This window comes from Papaver somniferum, chromosome 7 (assembly GCF_003573695.1).
Source record: "Papaver somniferum cultivar HN1 chromosome 7, ASM357369v1, whole genome shotgun sequence".
Taxonomy (NCBI): domain Eukaryota; kingdom Viridiplantae; phylum Streptophyta; class Magnoliopsida; order Ranunculales; family Papaveraceae; genus Papaver; species Papaver somniferum.
Genome location: NC_039364.1, coordinates 252,119,639 through 252,137,406, shown reverse-complemented (window position 1 = coordinate 252,137,406; position 17,768 = coordinate 252,119,639). Strand labels below are relative to the sequence as shown.

The 17,768-nt window shown below is 36.5% G+C and overlaps 1 protein-coding gene across 1 annotated transcript; it reads left to right on the top strand.

The window, feature by feature from the left end:
* Positions 1-5,644: 5,644 nt before the first annotated feature.
* LOC113300135 (AP-1 complex subunit mu-2) lies at positions 5,645-9,357 on the top strand. The gene is made up of 11 exons (XM_026549323.1): positions 5,645-6,035; positions 6,219-6,365; positions 6,452-6,514; positions 6,620-6,796; positions 6,877-6,980; positions 7,666-7,773; positions 7,921-8,017; positions 8,101-8,198; positions 8,299-8,440; positions 8,579-8,701; positions 8,936-9,357. The coding sequence occupies exons 1-11, from the start codon at positions 5,907-5,909 to the stop codon at positions 9,032-9,034; spliced, it is 1,287 nt and encodes a 428-aa protein (XP_026405108.1). The 5' UTR covers positions 5,645-5,906; the 3' UTR covers positions 9,035-9,357.
* Positions 9,358-17,768: the final 8,411 nt, after the last annotated feature.

The following is a 17,768-nucleotide window of genomic DNA, read 5'->3' as shown; positions in this document are numbered from 1 at the left end:
GAGGATTATGTCTATTGTATGTCATTGTGCAAATAGTGATGGAAAATAGAATGAATCCTTGTCTATTCCGCAGTATTGATCTTCCCCGATCCATAATTTATGTATATACTGTGAGACTCCGTAAGTTCATTTATGTTGAGCATGACCAATTAAATTGATCACACTCTTTGTGGTAATTTTGTTGTGCATTCCGATTGAATTAATCATGGGTTTTCTTGTGGTTAATTTAATTGAATATTTTTGGATTCAAATTCATATTCGTATGTGATTTGTTATGTCCAAAGAAATCCTTATTTTCTTATGAAATTAAGGTCGCTCTTGTTGTTCTTTCGGGAATGACATTTTATGGGGGAGAGTTCTTAATTGAACTTGTGCTTTATTGTCAAATCTTTGTGGGGAGTGCGGCTGTGGAATATTATAGGAGTATCTTATATCTTTATAAACTCCTTGATGAAAGCATTTATCTTCGGCTATATGATTGCATCTAAATAAGTTGATACGTGCTTACTTTTGGTCATGAAATGTCTCTATGGAAATTTTCATTAGGATCCCGTTTTCGTACCTTTGCCAATTTTATTGACAAAAAGGGGGAGAATTAATGTGTAGTTCACACTACAAATACATATGGTTTTCGGATCATTATGTAAGGGGGAGTGGTTTCCATGTGAGATGGAGTATTGACTAAGGGGGAGTGATACATATCACCATAGTATTGTTGTCGAAGTTGTGATACAATTGGACTCTGATGCTGTATAATAATACTATGACATTGTATAACAATGATTGAGAATTCTTGTTTTCTAATTGTTAAAGCTATGGATTTTCAACAACGATGATGCTAAACTTACAACCTTTGGAATCATTGGAGTACTTGGAAGTGACGAAGATTTCGAGTAATGTTGAAGATTAGGCATGTGGAAGAAGAGCTACAAAAGTTTATTTATTTATTTTTGTGTTCCATATGTATTGATAGTTTTGTTACTAAAATTGACAAAGAGGGAGATTGTTAGAGCACTTATCGGTCGAACTCGCATGTGTTGCTATCTCAAGCATGTTTGTCAATGTTAGTGATCAAAACTATAAGTCTTGATTTCTAATCTACTATAGATAAGTCTCGGACTAGGATAGAAAGTTTAGTTGAGCACAAGAACTTCATGGCGATCATCATACAAGACGAGGAACTACTCAAGGAACTGGTGGAACTTCATCGACTAAAAGGTATGTGGAGACTTGAACTTATATATCACTCAAAAGTCTATCTACTCTATCTCCTATCTTGAGACAAAAGTCGTTTTGCTATATAGACTTTGATTATACACACTTTCTATTTAGAGCCGAGTTTATCTCGCTTATCTATTTCTCAAAATATGTGTTGGTAAGCTTTCACTTTGGCCAAGTTCATCTTTACCTAGTGACGAAAGTCATGTTATGTTTAAATCACTTGAAAATGACTTTGGCGAAAAATAGTTTGTGAATAACAACTATATAACGTCCTCTAAGAATGTTTCAATATTTGAAATGAGAGTTTAGATTATATAACCAATGTTGGATATAAGCATTATGTTGTAACAAATACATGTATAAGTCCTTATTCCTTGAACCAAAGTATGTGTACTTTGCTGCTCAGGAAACCGGAACAGAGTCCGCAAACCCAGTCCGCCAGTCCGCGTACTGTCGGAGGTTCTCTTCCCGAGAAAATCTGCTGGAGTTTGTGAACTATTTACAAACTCATTCCGGGTACTTACGTCCGTGTACCTGGTTCGCGTACTTAGGTTTGTTATATTCTAAAAACGATTATTCGTGAACTTATACTTATATTAACTAAGGAATGCAAGTTTGTAAACCGTGGCTATAAAGTTCATGAATCGATTCGAGTGAATCAAATCATTTTTGCTTCGAATGTGTCTTGTATACTTCTATAAGATCGAAGCAATTGAACAACTCTCTAACTAGTTCATTTGAGTCATTTGAACTAGTTATGGTGAAGAAGAACATGGTTGATATGAAAGTGCTCATATGGCTAACCATTTGGTTAACTACTGTTGAACCAACAAATGTACATGTTTGGGTACGGTTATACAAACCTAAAACTTGTATTTCATTTGTGTGTAACAAGCTAAGTTTTCGATCTAACGGTTGAAAGATATTAACTTGAATCTAATCAGGTTTTCATCTAACGGTGAATATTGAATGCTTTGTTACTAAGTTAACATTGATTGCAAACCAAGATTTGAAAGACTATATAAGGGAGAACTCTAGCAACTGGGAAACCTAATCCCCACTCCTCCTGTGTGATACTAGTTGTATAAGCTATAGTCGATTCTCCTTTAACCTTAGGTTTCTACCGAGACCTTGTAGGTTAACGACTTGAAGACTTCATTGGGATTGTGAAGCCGGATCGAAACTACTTTTTTGTAGTTGTGTGATCTGATCTTGTTGTTTCTATCGTATTGAGTACAATCGTAACGATTGGATTGAGATTAATATCTCCGATAGGCAAGATATAAAAGTAATCACAAACATCTTCGTCTCATCGTTTGTGATTCCACAATATCTTCTTTCGCCGCGTCGATTAAGATTATTGTGAGGTGATTGATAATACTAGGCTGTTCTTCAGGATTATAAGTCCGGGTTATCAATTGGTTCCTGTTCACCTTGATTTATCAAAAGACGGAACAAAACTCGTAGGTATTTCTGTGGGAGACAGAATTATCTATTACCGTAGACTTTTCTGTGTGTTACATATTTGTTTATTAAAGTCTTCGACTTTGGGTCGTAGCAACTCTTAGTTGTGGGTGAGATCAGCTAAGGGAATCAACTACGTAGTATACTGCTGGGATCAAAGACGTAGGAGCATAATTGGACCTTGAATCAGTGTGAGATTGATTGGGGTTCAACTACAGTCCAGACCGAAGTTAGTTTGTAGTAGGCTAGTGTCTGTAGTGTCTTAATACAGTGTGTGTTCAATCTGGACTAGGTCCCGGGGTTTTTCTGCATTTGCGGTTTACTCGTTAACAAAACTTCTGGTGTCTGTGTTATTTCTTCTCCGCATTATATTTTGTTATATAATTGAAATATCACAGCTGGTGCGTTTGAATCAATCAATTGGGAAATCCAACCTTTGGTTGTTGATTGAAATTGACTGATACTTGAACATTGGTCTTTGGTACCGTTCAAGTGATTTCTCTTGTATTCAATTAGACTCGCAGATTTCCATTTGCTTGAGTAAGTATTGAATCAAGAAAGAGAGATATAACTCTTTGATATACTTTATTAAGATTGAGTCTAGTTGATTCTCTTGAAAGTATATTGGAGTTAGTCCATACAGATTGCTAATCAAAATATTGGGTGTAGTTGTTGTACCCCCGCATTTTCACAAACTATCCTAAGAGCCATGCAAACTTTATTTTTTGTTGTTTCTGTTGGAGCCGTCTATTCGGAGAGGAAAGTATCCTAATTAGGTGAAATCTCTTACGACCGCTCGTTTAAAGACTTTTGTGGGTTCAAGAAGCTCTACGAGTACCGTTGGTGGGAAACTAAATAACTGCAGTATTATTATTTAGTTTTCTATTTGATTTGATTGACTAATGGTTGTTGAAACTTTGATTGCACCTAGTTTGTTTTTGCTTGAGAATCTTCTCTTCTGATATAAGATTCACTCAGACTAGATTAAAGTATCGACGAGATCTTTAGAACTGTTGTTATATCTAACGACATCTTGTGATAATCCATTGTTGACAGACTCCGTTTTGTGCGTGATTGATCACAAGAGATTCAAGTGGTGTTCTGCAGGTATTTGAAGATAATAGAAGATTTGAAGACGAATAATAATTCTTATTAGTTTTCGTATCTTGTGGATTTAGTGCACAAACCTTGATCGTTTGGGATCCAACTAGAATCGATTTATCTTTGATAGATATGATTGATTAGTTGCGTGAGATAGGCATTCCCTATATTTCTCTTTGAGATATATATTGATTGAGTGCAGATCTATACTTGACTATTTCGGTAGTTATAGTTAGATTGATCTAACCAGACAAATGAGTTTATTAGATTAAATGGAAGAGCCTTTTTCAACGACTCATCTATATCTTGTAGCAAGATTGATTAGAGTGGTTACCAAACCGATTATTCCTTTGTTGTTTGGAATACGATCCAAATGACTTGTTATTCACGTGCGTGACTTTAGAAGTCGAAGGCGCAGGGATACTGAGGGAACTAAGTAGCTAGGGGTAGTCTTCTTAGACTCAACTATACGAAGTTGGTATTAGATTTTGTATAGCGGCTTAATTCTGAGAGTATTCAAAACTGGATTAGGTCCCGAGGTTTTTCTGCATTTGCGGTTTCCTCGTTAACAAAATCTTGCTGTGTCATTTACTTTTCTATTCCGCAATTATAATTATTTTTATTATAATTAAAAGCATGTATAAGTGGAATATAAGGTTCATGATCTCATACCTTTAGCCTCAGGGACCCAAAAGCAACACCAACCACGAGGCACCGACAAAAAACTGCCAATGACGGCGAGCAGGAAAGGTATCAAGAAAATTAGGAGAACCAGAGAGGAAAACAAATCTGGTGAATCTGGCGTTTATGTCACAAAAAGCTGACAAGGTGGAAGGAATTATAACTGTAGAACATCTTTGGTCATAACTGACTTGTCGTGCCGCTCATTCGACATCGTAAGACTTGATAAAAATCTTATCCTCGAAGAAACCATGAAGATGACCGGGAGAGGTCGATACCATGAAATCCCAATCAGGATTAATATAACGTCTCGCTCGATACGAACCCGACAGTCGGGTTCTTATACCGTAAAAGTATAAGAACCCAATTTTTCTTTTACGAAATGCATACAGTTAAGATTACCTAGCATTCCTTGGAATCCTTATCCTGGTATTTCTTTAATATTTCTATGACATCTTCCTCGGTTGGTTTCCGTAAATACCTTAGACCAAAACGATTAGTCATTACTTTGCAAAACAATGAAATATACTTGTATGAAGTTGTTTTTCATATACGAAGATACTTATCGTTCAAATTCGCAGGTCTCCCATAAGCTAGAATCCATAGGGACAAAGTACTATTTTGTTCAGGACTATGACCTATAATAAAAATCATAATTAATTGAGGTTTTACCTGAAAAAACTCATTAATAATCTTTGCCACCAAATAGCGAGGTATTGTATAACCGATGTTGGAAATCTTGACCAGAGTGCGCACAATCGGGAAGAAAATAATCGTGCATTATCTTTTGGTGGTACAATTCTCTTTCTCGATATGTATATCTTCTTGTGGATACTTTTTTTTCTCTGAAGCTCCAGGTATTTGACCTGAATGTATCAACACCATACTGTTGTTTAGTCTTTTTTTTTTTTTTTTGTCTTCATCTTCCTCATCATCAAGTTGTCGCAATAGCCGAATATGCATTTGTTGTTGTGATTTAAACCGAATTTGCAGCGTCCACTTGCTCGCTCGATAGAATATCTATCGATCCATACTTTTCCCACAGTGGCGTGGTTAGTTTCCCCGGCCAATTGGTATAGCAAATGAACCGGCCTTGATAACTTGTAATTGTATGCAGACACCCAAGCTTTTGGTTCCCCTCATCAGATTTGGGTTATTACGCATCAACCGTACGTTAAACTGTAGTCCTGCCGATACGCACAGGAAATGAGAGAGACTCCCTGAGTACTAAATTCTCACAGGAGTAAAAGAGAAACAAAATAGAAAGAAATCCACAAGAAATTATGAAATTCATTTTCTTTTCAAATTCGTAGAACTCATTTAAATAATCCAAACTTGGTTTTCTTTCTTTCCGATTATTATTAAACATTACTGTAGATTATTACTATCAGATCCCATTGCTATTTCTCTGATCTGATCGCTTAGATCTCCAAGGATCAATGGCTGGCGCCGCCTCGGCGCTGTTTCTTCTCGACATTAAAGGTCGTGTTCTTGTTTGGCGTGATTTTAGGGGTGATGTAACCGCTGTTCAAGCCGAGAAATTCTTCTCTAAGCTCATCGAAAAAGAGGTTCGTTCGTGCTCTTTTCCTTTGGTCGTTTCGATTGTAGGTTAAATATTTAGGTTTTCATTGATGTCTTCATACTTTAGGTATCAATTGAGTTCAAAATTATGATATAGGTTTAATTCGATCTGCTTAGTTTGGGGAAACTACAATCTAAGTTGTTTTTTCAATTCCTGTAATTTGTTTCAGGGAGATCCAGACACTCAAAATCCAGTTGTATATGATAATGGTGTTACATACATGTTTTTACAACACAATAATGTTTACTTGATGATAGCATCAAGACAGAACTGTAATGCTGCCAGTCTTCTTCTTTTTCTACACCGCGTAGTCGATGTAAGATCTCTATTATATGCTTGATTTCTAATGAAAACTCATGATTTCTGTTAATCTCCGAATTGTAAACCGTGCTAATGTGGCAGGTCTTCAAACACTACTTTGAAGAGCTGGAAGAGGAGTCTTTAAGAGATAATTTTGTGGTTGTGGTGAGAGGATTTGTGTCATTCAATTATGTTTGAGTTATTTCATGATTGGTAGGAGTTAGTGATACAATCTGATTAGTTTGTACTGGTGCTGTATGGTTTATGCAGTATGAGTTGCTTGATGAAATGATGGATTTCGGTTATCCTCAGTACACTGAAGCTAAGATTCTTAGTGAATTTATCAAGACTGATGCTTACAGGATGGAAGTCACTCAGAGACCTCCAATGGCTGTGACAAATGCAGTGTCTTGGCGGAGTGAAGGAATACGATACAAGAAAAACGAAGTACGTTGTTTGTTTTCATATTTGTTCATTTTCTTTAGAAGCTATACAGGATAACTCAGAGGAGATATTTTTTATATTAGGTATTCTTGGATGTGGTAGAAAGTGTCAATATACTTGTTAACAGCAATGGGCAAATAATTCGGTCAGATGTTGTCGGTGCATTGAAGATGAGAACATACTTGAGGTGAGTTTTGGTCTTACTCGCCATTCCCCTTCTCATTATGCTCTCTGTTGGGAAGCAATGATATTTTTAACAAGTTTAGTTCCCTAAAATGGCGAAATCATACCTCTGTGTTATTGTTATTATCTATTATACAGTAAGCAGTCATGGCTTGTGCTATTATGTACGACAAACTAGAGATCGTGAATGCTATTTGAACCTGATGCACGTGACATATTTTGGCATATATCACAATTGTAGAAACTGGAGATGGGGATTGCCATTTGAATCCAATGTGGATTACAACAGTGTCTTTAGGATGATTGGTGCTCTGGAGTTCCTAACACTTCCATGTTGTGGCAACCAATATTATTAGTATGTTTAGTAACTTAAGGCTTAGCTGCAAGTAACGGGGCAAGCACAGGATGCAATATGAAAAATATATTAATTAATAAATAACAATAAAACGGGAAACTAGATGAATAATTTTTAGAATGGGTTTGACTGGCAGATTATGTATATCTTATGATATTTTGGGCTTGATGATTGCAACAGCTGTCTAATGGTCCATTCTTTATATTAGGCCTGGAATCTGAGAAATATTTGCTAGTAGGCCACAGCCTATATTCAACCTATTTAAATCCATTATATGATTTACTGCTGGCACATACTGGAAAAAGTTAAACTTGCCGCACTTCATCTGTTTCAGTGGTATGCCGGAGTGTAAACTTGGTTTAAATGATAGAGTACTATTGGAGGCTCAAGGTCGATCAACGAAGGGAAAAGCCATTGACCTGGACGATATTAAGTTTCATCAGTATGTATCTGACTCTTCACTCCAGATATGTTCTGCTTTGGTTGAAATGGTCTTTTGACATGGCATGTGTTTGTCACGTTGTGTTTATCTAGATGAATTTGATATTCTGACGGAATCTTTGCACTCTTGCACTTTGCTCTCCATTAGGTGTGTGCGCTTGGCCCGATTTGAAAATGACAGGACAATATCTTTCATACCTCCTGATGGGGCTTTTGACTTGATGACATATAGACTGACTACCCAGGTTAAGCTAATCACTTGATAATCATTGTCGGGTATTCTTCATTCTGCAGTGCACTGAAATTGATTTTTGTATGTTAATTTTAGGTAAAACCTCTGATTTGGGTGGAAGCTCAAATTGAAAGGCACTCCAGAAGTCGTATTGAAATCATGGTAAAAGCCCGGAGCCAGTTCAAGGAGCGTAGGTACATTTATTTATCTTAAAACTCGTGCTGTTGCTTGCCTACTTAAGTTCCTTGACTGTTAGCATTAACTTTTGTTTATCCTGATACCATTGTGGTAAAGCACTGCAACAAATGTTGAGATTGAGATGCCTGTACCAGCTGATGCTACCAATCCCAATGTGCGTACTTCCATGGGTTCTGCTGCATATGCACCTGAGAATGATGCACTGTGCTGGAAAATAAAATCCTTCCCTGGTGGCAAGGTAATACTAGAATTTGAACCGCTATCCCAGCCGACATGCTTTTATCCTCTGCATTGAAGTTCTAGATGTTTGCAATTCAGTATTGTTCTTGTATGATGTTGTACATATTCAATGATTTGATCAAATGAAATTGTTTAGGAGTACATGCTTAGAGCTGAATTCAGTCTTCCCAGTATAACTGCCGAAGAAGCAGCTCCTGAAAGGAAAGCTCCTATTCGTGTGAAATTTGAGATACCATATTTTACTGTCTCTGGGATACAGGTACTTCTAGCTCTCTTTGATTGTTGCTATTTTAGATGGTTTGTAGCACTTTTGTAGAAGGTAGTTGCTATATTCTCCCTTTTACACTTGAAGGTTGTTGATTTAATCTTGAGTGGTTCATTTGCATGGAAAAATCTCGACATCTTTCAAGTTAAGGTATTTTGTTTAAGTATTATATATTCTTTAATAGTGAGTACTGATGATATTCTGCTCAATATACTTATTTTCTCTTAGGTCCGATACCTTAAGATCATTGAAAAGAGTGGATACCAAGCTCTACCATGGGTGAGGTACATAACTATGGCAGGCGAGTATGAACTGAGAGTTATTTAGAAAGCTACACTTCTGTTGCTACTTCAACCACGCAACACAATTATATCATGCGACTTGCAATTGCAGAAGTTAAATCTACCAGAAGGGCAAGAGCTTCATCCCATGATGAATTATTATTTTTCACTCTTCCCTAGCATGTGTGCAGCAAAAGCTTTTTCTTTCCCTTTCTGCTGTTTTTCTTTTATGCTATAGTGGTTTGTATGGGTGCACTGATGACTACCCATAAAAGATTTATCGTCAATTTTTTGTGATAATTAACTATGAAGAATCATTTACCGTGAAGTTGATATTCTTAAGTTGAATTGCAGAGCAGATTTCTGGTACGAGGAAAGGCAAGTACTCTGTATTTATTTTTTTCGGATAGATCCCATCCGCAAGATGATACTCTCTCCGTCCCAAATTAGATAACCTAGATAGTTTTAAATCCTATCTCAAAATAGATGACCTAGTTAGTTTTAAATCCTATCCCAAAATAGATGACCTCAAACAATAGGATATTTTAAATCATCCTTGTGATTGATTATTATTAGTATAAGAAAAAGGTATAATCATTACGTAGGTGTTTTAAAATGCTTTCCGATGATATACAAATAAAGTTTACGGATATCCGTTGTATAGTTTGAGAGATACATTATTTCTTAATTTTACTAGTAATTATCCTCAAGGATATAATTGTGAAAAATATCTAAAATTCCCATTTCTCTTTGCCTTAAGAATTGTGCAAACTACAACTAGGTCATCAAATTAGGGACAAAGGGAGTAACTATGAGTGTATTGATAGACGTTGATTACGAAATGGACGTGGGACACACTTCATACTTTAGACCTTCAAACATAAACGAATTATGCAAAACATTAATATCATTTTGTGAACCCGGAAGACCAAAAAAAGCATGTCATATCCAACAATCATAAGAAGCAGCAGCTTCGAAGATAAGGTTGGTTTTGAGTAATGACCCTTATATTGATGGGCCAATAAGTAGTGCATTCCTGTCATACCCAGTGCATACAGTCAAGACTACAAATAAAGTACCTAGAATCCTATATCCTCATTCTCCCTAAATATTTCTTACCGAGCGAAAGCCTATGAGTTGGATCAAAGATCCGATAAAAGATAAAACTAGCGTGATACCTCTTATGCTCCTGACTGTCATGAAAATGCCGCACTACTCAACCACGAGTTCGATATGGAGAAACAAAAGCCATCGCCAGGGTCATAAGGTCGGAAACGTCGACAAAGACAATCATATATTGTATATGATATCTCGAGTCCAGTATAAAAGGACAAACAACTTTCCCAGGATCATACGGCCGAAAACGGCAAAGAAGATTGTTAGCTATTAATTACTTCTCATTTGTCGCTCCCGAAAACTTTTGCATGAATAATTGAAAATTTGAATCTGCTTTGCGAAAACATCTGTCCTTTCTCCTCTTCACACCTTCCTCCAGTGCAACTCCCTTCTTTTTATTCGCGATAGCTTGCTGTTGTTTACTAGAATCATCCAAATTTTTCTCAAGTGTTATTCGTCGTTTTATAACTGCCGGGACTTCGTTTGACAATCCTGATAATTTTTTGTATCCTTAAATTCCAAGTCTTTTTGAATATCTTGCGGAAGCTTGCAGAAGAATTCAACAGTGATGTATCTAGAATCCATGCCAGCCAATTTCAGAGTTTCTCTCTTGCTTCATCACTCATTCTCCCTAAGACCAAGTCCTATGTGCTAGATTGAGCTGCTAGATTAGCAGAAAAGGGTTGCAGTTCAAAAAAAAATGTGGTCTATTTGTTAACACTAGTTCTCTCTCCTAACATGTGCTCGCAGTTGAACTAGCAGCCGGATTGAAGCGCTGAATGGTTCAGCGTTAAAAAAACTACCTTTTCGCTGAATGGTTTAGCGCTTCGCGATTTATTTTTTGATCTGACGGCTGATATTTAAAGCGCTGAACCAAACAGCGTTGGGCTGACGTGGACTGCTAATCTAGCTGCTATATTAGCACTCCCACAGAATTTAGAAGGTAGTCCTAGCTGACGTGGACTGCTAATCTAGCTGCTAGATTAGCAACCATAGGACTAAGCCTAAGGACTCAACTGTTGTATTAGTGAGCTCCACTTCGAGACCAGGGTACTGTGCTAGCTCTACAATGTCATGCACAACCTTATGCACAAGGTACTCAATTGCTGCCTTTTCAGGATCTCTGAAAGTAAATAATGAAGATTTAGTAAGACCATAATATCCTCGTTCTTGAGCGAAAAGTTTTGGCAAAATAAGGTCTCTTTCATTCTCCACTGCGAGCGGTCCGTCAAATTGCAATACTTTCAAAGTCGCAGGAAGTCAATTGATGAACACATTGTAGTCTTTATCAGCACCTGAGCACACATCGTCAAGACGTTCTTTGTGAATACAATCAAAGAGATGGTAAATCTCAACTGAGTACAACTTTCCTCCGACATCAATGGCAATAGCCTTTCCGAAACAGCTCAATTCCACCTCTAGGTCGACGATACTTTTATTAATTATTGACTGGAGGTTTATCAAACGAGACTTGAACACATTTCTTAAGTACTTAGATAGCATATTGCCTAGACGCTTAGAACCCATCTTATGAACTAGATGCATGTACCTTAGAGTACTTGCAAAGTACTCCCACTCTCTACAAGGAACAACAATCATGTCAACACTCTTGTTAACATCAGCTTGAGAGCGATCAATAAAACCAACCCAAGGGAACTGTAGGCAGGGGGATGACTTTCCATCCAATGAACTAACAACATCATTTTCCTTATGCATAACACCTTTCCTTAGGGTGCCTCCATGGGTAAATTCTCTCTCTTCTCCTAAACATGAGAGGATTAATTTTTCAAAGAAGCTTTCCGACCTAAATTGTCTATAACACAGATAGTTTTTGGTTAAGTATATTTGGGGAAGATCACCCAAATATTTCTCATGCTGCTCAGGAGGTAAAATTGTGGCCGGACCTTCAAAACAATCTGCACTTACAACCTGAACATAAGGTGTGATATAAACTTCTCGTGGGTGTGGATTTCGTTGGTCCCATAAACTCTTATGCTCCTGACTGTCATGAAAATGTCGCACTTTGACCTTATTTAGTCTCTTCCCATCTTCATACATATCTTCCAAGTATGAAAGGTCTGGTTTTTCCTCTTTAGCCAAGACGACAACAAGAAAATAAATAGCCATGGTAGGGTTATTAATTGCTACAAATGATGGGTAATGTGCGATCTGTTTAGCGCGGGTCCAAGCATCACTTGATCTCATCATATCTAAATTATGGCCTTTAGGATTCCTTGATTTATCTAATTGAACACCAGCACGAACTAACCAAGAAGGTTTTCATGGAATTCCATAATCTTGGTTAGGAACACCATGAGGAATCTCTTTCACCTCCAAGAAATCACAAAAATACTTGGACCAATTTGAAAAAGCGAGGGTACAATAACCAATCTGTATGGACAAACTCCAATATACTTTTTAGAGAATCAACTAGACAGTCAGACTCAATATAGATAAAAAGTATATCAAAGAATTTATATCTCAATCTCTCGATTTGATATATACTCAAGCAAATAGAAATCTGCGAGTCTTTATCAAATACTAGAGAGATAACTTGGATGGTACCAAAGACCAATATCCAAGTATCAATCAATTTAAATTAACAACCAAAAGGTCGGATATTCTAATTGATTGAACAACGCACAACCTGTGATATTTCAATTATATAACAAAATATAATGCGGAAAAGAAATAACACAAACAACAAAATTTTGTTAACGAGGAAACCATAAATGCAGAAAAACCCCGGGACCTAGTCCAAATTGAACACACACTGTATTAAGACGCTACAGACACTAGCCTACTCCAAACTAACTTCGGTCTGGACTGCAGTTGAACCCCAATCAATCTCACACTGATCCAAGGTACAATTATGCTCCTATGCCTCTGATCCCAGCATGATGCTACGTACTTGATTCCCTTAGCTGATCTCACCACAATTAAGAGTTGCTACGACTCAAAGTCGAAGACTTTAATAAACAAATCTGTATCACACAGAAAATTCTACGGTAATAGATAAATCCGTCTCCCACGAATATACCTACGAGTTTTGTTCCTCCTTTTGATAAATTAAGGTGAACAGGAACCAATTAATAAACCAGACTTATATTCCCGAAGAACAGCCTAATATTATCAATCACCTCACAATAATCTTAATCGACGCAGCGAAAAAAGATATTGTGGAATCACAAACGATGAGACGAAGTGTTTGTGATTACTTTTCTATCTTTCCTATCGGAGATATAAATCTCAAGCCAATTATTACAATTGTACTCGTAACGATAGAAACATCAAGATCATATCACACAACTACAAGAAAAGTAGTATCGGTCTGGCTTCACAATCCCAATGAAGTCTTTAAGTCGTTAACCTGTTTTAGAAGAAGAAACCAAAGGTTAAAGGAGAATCGACTCTAGCTTAACACAACTAGTATCACACGTAAGGTGTGGGGATTAGGTTTCCTAGTTGCTAGAGTTCTCCGGTATATAGTCTTTCAAATCAGGGTTTGCAATCAATGTTAGCTTGGTAACAAAGCATTCAATATTCACCGTTAGATGAAAACCTAATTAGATTCAAGCTAATATTTCTCAACCGTTGGATCGAAAACTTAGCTTGTTACACACAAATGAAATGTTCAATTTTGGGTTTATGTAACCAAATGGTTAGCCATATGATCACTTTCATATCCACCATATTCTTCTTCACCAAAACTAGTCCAAATGACTCAAATGAACTAGTTAGAGAGTTGTTCAATTGCTTATATCTTATGTAACTACACAAGACACAATCGAAGCAAAAACGGTTTGATTCACTAGAATCGGTTCATGAACTTTATAGTCATGGTTTGCAAAAGCATTCATTAGTTTATATAAACATGAGTTCAAGAACAACCGATTTTAGATATAACCTACTCAAGTTCACGGACTGGGTTCGCGGACTGGGTTCACGGACTTAAGCTCACGGAAGGAGTTCACAAACTCCAGTAGAAATTCTCGGGTCGAGAACTTCCGCCAGTTCGCGGACTTGGCTCACGCCACATTCCGTTTCTCTTGATCAACAAAGTTCGTAAACTTTGGTTCAAGGAATAAGGACTTATACATATATGTGTTTCCACAACAATGCTTATATCCTACCAATGGTTATGTAATCTAAACTCTCATTTCAATCATTGAAACATTCTCAGAGGACGTTATATAGTCGTTATTCACAGACCATTTTTCGTCAGAGCAATTTCCAAAGTGATTTAAACATAACATGACTTTCGTCACTAGGTAAAGATGAATTTGGCTAAAGCGAAAGCTTACCAACACATATTTCGAGAAATAGACAGGTGAGTTAAACTCGGCTCGAAATAGCAAATGTGTATAATGAAAGTCTATATATCAAAACGACTTTTGTCTCAAGAATAGGAGATAGAGTAGATAGACTTTTGAGTGACAAATAAGTTCAAGTCTCCACATACTTTTTAGTCGATGAAGTTCCACCAGTTCCTTGAGTAGTCCTTCGTCTTGTATGATGATTGCCATAGAGTCTTGAGCTCAACTACACTTTCTATCCTAGTCCGAGACCTTTAGCTATAATAGGCTAGAAATCAAGACTTATAGTTTTGATCACTAACATTGACAAACATGCTTGAGATAGCAACGCATGCGAGTTCGACCGAGCAGTGCTCTAACAATCTCCCCCTTTGTCAATTTTAGTGACAAAACTATTAATACATATGGAATACAAAAAATAAATAAATAAACTTTTGTAGCTCCTATTCCACATGCCTAATCTTCAACATTACTCGAAATCTTCGTCACTTCCAAGTACTCCAATGATCCCAAAGGTTGTAAGTTTAGCATCATCGTTGTTGAAAATCCGTAGCTATAACAACAAGAAAACAATAGTTCTCAATCATTGTTATACAGTGTCATAGTATCATTACACATCGTCAATGTCCAATTGTATCACAACTTCAACAATAATACTATGGTGATATGTATCACTCCCCCTTAGTCAATACTCCATATCACATGGAAACCACTCCCCCTTACATAATGATCCGAAAACCATATGTATTTGTAGTGTAAACTACATATTAATTCTCCCCGTTTTTGTCAATAAAATTGGCAAAGGTATAAGAACGGGATCCTAATGAAATTTCCTAAAGAGACATTTATTGAACAAAAGAAAGCAAAAATATATCATCTTGTTTAGATGCAATCATAAAGCCGAAGCTAAATGCATTCATCAAGGAGTTTAAAGATACAAGATAACCCCTTTTATATTCCACAACCGCAATCCCCACAAAGATTTGGCAATTAAGCGCAAGTTCAAAAAGAACACTCCCCCATAATATGTCATTCCCAAAAGAACAACAAGAGCGAACTTAATTTCGAAAGAGAAAAAGGATTTCTTTGGACATAACAAATCACATACGAGTACGAATTTGAATCCAACAAAACTCAATTAAATTAACCACAAGAGAACCCATGATTAATTTAATCGAAAATGCTCAACATAAGTGAACTTATGGAGACTCAAAAATATACAATTAGATTAATCACAAGTGAACCCATAATTAATCTAATCCAAATACACAACCAAACTATTCACAAAAGTAATCAATTTAATTGGTCATGCTCATCATAAGAAAACTTACGGAGCAACAACTAAATAACCAAACAAGATGATTAATTTAGTTGAAAGATGCTCGACATAAAGTACCTCACGGAACAACACCAAAGCTAATCATAAGAATAATCAACTTGGTCGTTTTAGTGCTCAACATAAGACACTTTACGGAGCCTCACAGTAACACATAAAATATGGATCAGGGAAGATCAATACTGCGGAATACACAAGGATTCATTCTATTTTCCGTCACTATTCGCATAACGACATTCAATAGACATAATCCTTGCAAACAAAAGATTTTAACCTATCTTCCATCAATAATTTACATAATAGGCTTAACTTTTGTATTTGTCTAAAGTCCATTCATTCTTTTATCAATACATGCATATCGACATACGAAAGACTTTACTTTTGACAAGATATGGGACAGTCAAGTTCACAGACGTAAACACACAAATCCCATAAACAATTGCAATATATAAAACCATAAAGATTAATACTGCAAAAATCATCTTCCAAACAAATTTAGAATTTAAACCAATAAATCTAAAAACATGAAGATGAAAACGTTGGACATAGCTATGTGTAATCACAATAATGGCTATTCCAAACATACTCTAGTTATTTTTCTAAACAGAAAAATAGAAGATTTACTAGACAATAAGACCTTTGAAGAATTCTTTATCGTCCCCGAACTCCTTGTCGTCAACAGCCATTGGGACATAAGGTTCATTAAGGTAGGAGTTTATATCAATAAACCTTCTCGGCTGATGTTGTCGAATCAGGGCCTTCTGAATCTCATGAGTCTTATACACAAAAGCCTTTATTTGTTGAATCTCCTTTCGCATCTCCTTCAACTCTTCAAGAACACCAGAAAACTTCTGAGAGTTTGAAGGAACGGCTCTTGGCTTCCTCACATTCCTTCTTTTTCTTTTCAAGGTAGGAGATAACAGAGATTTCTCTTTTTCCTTCATGATTGATGGCTTAACAATCACATTAACATCTTTTCCATCAGAAGATATCATGCTTGGAGTACCCATACGTATGGGTTTGTGAGAGGAAATCACAAATTGTACTCAACAAGTAGTCTTGAGATAAAAAGAGGTTTTGAGGAAGGAAAAAAGAATGTAGGGTTTCGAAACCTTTATACAGGTTCGTACACGTCCAACTCACAACCCTATAAAGATTTGAATTGTCGATAATAACCCTTATTTGTTGATAGACAGGGAAGAACAAAAACTAAGAAAAAAGAAAGAAAACTTTTCCTAAAGCCTGAGAGGTACAAAACCATTGTCTCTTTTGATCAGGAACATGAGACAATATTTCCAAAACAACATAATCAAGTTGCGTTGCGGTGAACAACAATTTGTCCACCATTTTCCTCTTGAGAGGAATCCACAGACCTTTATCTATCAAAACGATTCGACCATACTCTCTTCTCTAATGGTCTTGGTTTATCCTTGGAAACTAACTTCTTAGACGAAGATAAAATCCTACATACCTCAGCGGTCTTCTGAGCAAGTTTAAGATTATTTTCTAATTGATTTGCTCTTCGTTGAAGTTTGTTGACGTGCCTTAATTGGTGTTTGTACTTGTAACACCTTGAAAGTTCATGACCCTTTAGAGAACAATACGAGCACGTCAAACTAGGATAAAAATCAAGCTTCTGAGATGTGCACGCAGCTAGACACATGGTGGAACCTGAAACATTACAAACAGAGTTTCCAAGAAATGGGTCAATTTTTTCTTCCAGATTAGTTGGATTATCTTCTGAAAGAATATCAAGATTGATATATGTATTGCTACAATTATCAAAATCAATATTTTCACCAAGAAGTGCAACACTTGATTTCTCGTCTTCACTAGAATCATAGTTGTCAGACATTTCATCAAGAGTTGCAGCAAGACCTTTGTTCCCAGTGTATTTTCTACGATTTGGGCACTCGTTTGCAAAATGACCAAATCCCTTACACTTAAAGCACTGAGGCATATCCTCATCATCAGTTTCATCTGTTTCCCTGTTTTTAGGAGGAATGTGATTA